General features: G+C 37.0%; 1 protein-coding gene across 1 annotated transcript in view; it reads right to left on the bottom strand.

Moving 5' to 3' along the window:
• Window positions 1-3,119: 3,119 nt before the first annotated feature.
• LOC107679274 (serine/threonine-protein kinase 38-like) overlaps window positions 3,120-4,699 on the bottom strand; it is a 12,239-nt gene continuing 10,659 nt past the window's right edge. Inside the window, exon 14 of the mRNA XM_016474794.1 lies at window positions 3,120-4,588. Coding sequence (XP_016330280.1) covers window positions 4,452-4,588 — 137 coding nt within the window. The 3' untranslated portion in view covers window positions 3,120-4,451. The remainder of the gene's footprint in view (window positions 4,589-4,699) is intronic.

Consider the following 4,699-nt stretch of genomic DNA (forward strand, 5'->3'; position numbering starts at 1 on the left):
TAATGGGACACACACCTTCCAAAAAGTTCAACTTTTGTCTCGTCAGTCCACAGAGTATTTTCCCAGAAGTCTTGGGGATCATCAAGATGTTTTCTGGTAAAACTGAGACGAGCCTTTATGTTCTTTTTGCTCAGCAGCGGTTTTCGTCTTGGAACTCTGCCATGCAGACCATTTTTGCCCAGTCTCTTTCTTATGGTGGAGTCATGAACTCTGACCTTAACTGAGGCAAGTGAGGCCTGCAGTTCTTTGGATGTTGTTGTGGGGTCTTTTGTGACCTCTTGGATGAGTCGTCGCTGTGCTCTTGGGGTAATTTTGGTCGGCCGGCCACTCCTGGGAAGGTTCTCCACTGTTCCATGTTTTTGCCATTTGTGAATAATGGCTCTCACTGTGGTTCGCTGGAGTCCCAAAGCTTTAGAAATGGCTTTATAACCTTTTCCAGACTGATAGATCTCAATTACTTTCTTTCTCATTTGTTTCTGAATTTCTTTGGATCTCGGCATGATGTCTAGCTTTTGAGGATCTTTTGGTCTACTTCACTTTGTCAGGCAGGTCCTATTTAAGAGATTTCTTGATTGCGAACAGGTGTGGCAGTAATCAGGCCTGGGTGTGGCTAGAGAAATTGAACTCAGGTGTGATAAACCAGTTTTAACAGGGGGGCAAACACTTCTTCACACAGGGCCATGTAGTTTTGGATTTAGTTTTCCCTTAATAATAAAAACCTTCATTTAAAAACTGCATGTTGTGTTTACTTGTGTTATCTTTGACTAATATTTAAATTTGTTTGATGATCTGAAACATTAAAGTGTGACAAACATGCAAAAAAATAAGAAATCAGGAAGGGGGCCAACACTTTTTCACACCACTGTACCTTAGCATATCTGAATAAAGTTAATAAATTATTCATTTTATACATTTATTTGGATTAAATTAATAAATACATTATTCAGATTTATTTATTAGTGATTTTTTTGTTTTAAGTAATTATTTTCATACACACATCTTTAGCACACCTCTATTTTTATGTTCCAAAACTAGCATTTTGCACTTATTAGGAAGAAAAATATACATTTGCTATTTGTAATTATCATTCAGAAACAAGTATATGTGAGTCTTACCTTTGTTGGTGTGCTCAAAAGATGAGAGAAAGAAAAAAAAACTGAACCTTTTAAGATTCGTTTCTGCATTCTATTTTTATAACGTCATATTGAACTTCTGTTCAACAGTTGCGTCTATCGCATGTGCTTGAATTAAGGTGGGAAAACGTGTGCTTAAAAGAGAATTATGCTATAACTGTCGGCTAAAACGTGTTTATATGTTTTAAATATTTAATATATTTTATTTGTTTAAGGAGACATTTTTAGGACCTGGGTCTATATTTTATATACGTTTAAACAAAAACAAAAAATATAGATAGATAGATAGATAGATAGATAGATAGATAGATAGATAGATAGATAGATAGAATATAGTTTATACATCATACATTTAACATTTTTTAGTGATTTTTCTGAATTACATAAATCTCAAGAACTGTATGTTCTTTCATAAAAAGGGGGGGGTTGAGGGGACTTTTTTTTTTTTATATATAAAAAAAAAAAAAGTATAATATTTTTAAGGAACAAAATGTTCCTATGTAGGTGGAACAGAAGAGCCTCACGCTCATTTAAATGAACTGGTAATTTATTCAGGACATTTAACAGGTCAAAGTGTGCCCACTCAAAAACAAACTCTCTATCAGACAAATAAACCAGTGAAAGGTGCTCTGTGAGCACAGGAAAAATCTCTACAACTCAAACTTAAGGCAGAGAGAGGACAAACGTCCACCTCCCACAGCAGAATGTGACTGTGCACACACTCCATTCTAGAGATACCTGGCTGAAGGAAGCAAGAGGAAAACTGGGGCCGTGTTCAATACCACTCAGAAGTAGGAATGCTGTTCCTCCATCAGCACTGCATTTGAGATCTGGATTATCAGCAAAATATCTGAGATCTCCCACATGGATAGTTTGTGAGCATTAGCGCCAGTGTGAATAAACTCCTTTATACACACTGGCGTAATTATTTCTTTAGCTCTAGGCAAGTAAATATAGACCCCAAAAGTCTTAAGACTAGTCTACATCTGGTTAGGTGAAAAAAAGCTGCAGAAAGAATTACAAACTCTCACAGGCAAACAACAGAACAGTCATTCAGTGTGTATTTAACATCTGGAAAAGTGTGTGTGTTTTAAATATACAAGACATTACAACTAGCAAAAGGTGCATTGTTAATCTTCAAGAAAAAAAGAAGATCCTTTTTCCTCTATTCAAAGAGAAAGTCCTCACTTTAGGACAATGATGCAAGCAAGATTTTAAAACAGACACTCTCATTGACAAGCTGGTTTCATGATCATTTTCAGCATGTGAGAGACGGCAACAAAAGATACAAAACATCTCAGCCTGTGATCTGCTTCTTGTAGACAGTGTATAATTCCATTAAGCTATAATTCATAAGCGATAACCATGAAATCACCCTCACATATTCCCATTCAATGATACTTGAATAAATGAAACAAATAAAGCAGCACAACGAAAATCAAAATACAAATTCTCCATCTCATTCAAAGCTCTTTGACTTGTCCAGCACACAAAAACATGCATCAGGCCGACTCTCAGACAGCATGAAAATCTCCAGCCATGACGATTATATATTAAAAAAAGAACAATAATAATACAAATCCAGACCTAAGTCGGTCACATATTGCTCTAAGGATAAAAAATGCACCATTCAATCACGATTTCACAATCTACGTTCCATATCATTTGTAGCATTCTGGGATACAGTAATATGTTATTTGAGATAATATTTCTCTAGCAGTATACTGTGTACAACAGCTGCTCAGCTCGACATCTAACAAGCAATTCCACATACCCTTTGTCATGCTGTGTATCATAAAACCTAGTCGCCAAATCATTCACTCAAGCATCAATCTCAGATCATACCTGGGCAGCCAATCCTATATGAATGCAACTTCTAGAAGCCTCTTTTAATCTTCAAGATACATTCTATTTGGTCACAGAAAGAAGACATATGGGTCCTGATTGTAGAAATATGACTCAGTCATTCAGTCTGGAATCTTTTTTACAAAGTCAGCCATCACAAGCAACATGCTGATAAAAGCAGCTTCCAATAATGCAGACTGATTGGAACCATATTGGAATGAATATTTTGCTACAAGTTTATATATTAACGTCTTAAGACAAAGTAATCTTGCTAATTAATGCTGTATAAAAGCCAAAGCATCCACATCCAAACAACACTGAGAGTCAAAGTGTTGATGAAAGTGAGATGAAAAGTGGCGCCTCTTTGGTAATATAAAACAATTGAACATTTCGTCCCCATATTAAAATGGAAGACTCGATCAAATTCAAATCCCTGAATAGTGTTGTTACTCTCCTAAAGATGCAAAAAAAAAAAAAAAGTGCCTTTGTTCCCCAAACATCAGCAATGAGCCCCTTTATTAAAGAAAAAAAAAAGATTAAAAAAAGAACAGCATTAGCACCAAGCAAATTCTGAATCAGTCGGTGGCTGAAACTACCCATTAAATAATAAACAAACGCTGGTCCGTAGAGTTTGCTTGGTCTTTGACATCAGCTGGTGAAATTTCAATGTTATGTTAATGAACAATTTGATTTGACTGGCAAATGCATTCATGTTTCTGCTGGTATAAGAAGGATCCGAATGTAAGGCAACATCTACAGCTCTGAGGGTTTGTGTGAATCACATTCAGATCAGACTGACTACGAAGCCCCGTGTTTTGCCATTGTCGCTGAGATCTTGGATGGTGAGCGTAACAAAAAAAAACATTTCAAAAACAGAGGAGAAAAGTTAAGTCTTTAGAAGTATGAATTTTCAAAACAACCATCTTATTTAATAAAAGGGAAGGTTTCAGTCTTTAAGATGTGTACAGCAGATGTGGACAAGAAAAAGGCTGAGACAGGGCTTCTACCACAAACGCTAGTTCTTGGAAGCAGTAAATCAATCATCCACCTTTGCTAATGCAATTAAAATCAATTATGGTTGCAGGAGGTCTAACCAGCTTCCGTTCAAGCCCTTTTTGCCAGTGTCAGTGTACTAAAATATCTCAATTCCAAAATGTACAAAATCTGGCAACCTAAAAGATGATTGCCTCAAATCTTATATCCTTAAGAAGGAAAAACGGAAAAGCTCAGGGATAAAACGAGCAGTCAGGGTGTTCGAGCAAAAGAAGCCCTTAGATAAGACTCTGAACGTGTCTTTCTACGGATTGAGTGTGGGTGGAGTCCACATCCATAAATGAATCATGGTTGAGTGAGTCAAAAAAGGAAATGGATGATGCAGGATCCTTCAGATGCTAGGAGGAGCGATGGAGAATGTCTCCTTATGGAAAAACAACCACTGCAAGAGTGCAGCAAGTTATCGAGTCCTATTGAAGCCTATCTCTTCCCAGTTTTCATGTATGATGGGATGCCTCCTCGTGCAGTCAGCCCCTCAAAGCGCTTGTAGGTGTAGTTGATGAACACCCAGTCTTTACTCTTCAGATCAGCTTCAGTGTGGTTGGACACAGGAGGGGCTTTAGAGAGAGAGAGAGAGAGAGAGAGAGAGAGAGAGAGAGAGAGAGATTAAGTAATGTTTTTTGAAATACATTACAACCCCCCCCCCCCAAAAAACACCATGTATTTTA

Source organism: Sinocyclocheilus anshuiensis, unplaced genomic scaffold (assembly GCF_001515605.1).
Source record: "Sinocyclocheilus anshuiensis isolate Anshui unplaced genomic scaffold, SAMN03320099.WGS_v1.1 scaffold13, whole genome shotgun sequence".
Classification (NCBI taxonomy): domain Eukaryota; kingdom Metazoa; phylum Chordata; class Actinopteri; order Cypriniformes; family Cyprinidae; genus Sinocyclocheilus; species Sinocyclocheilus anshuiensis.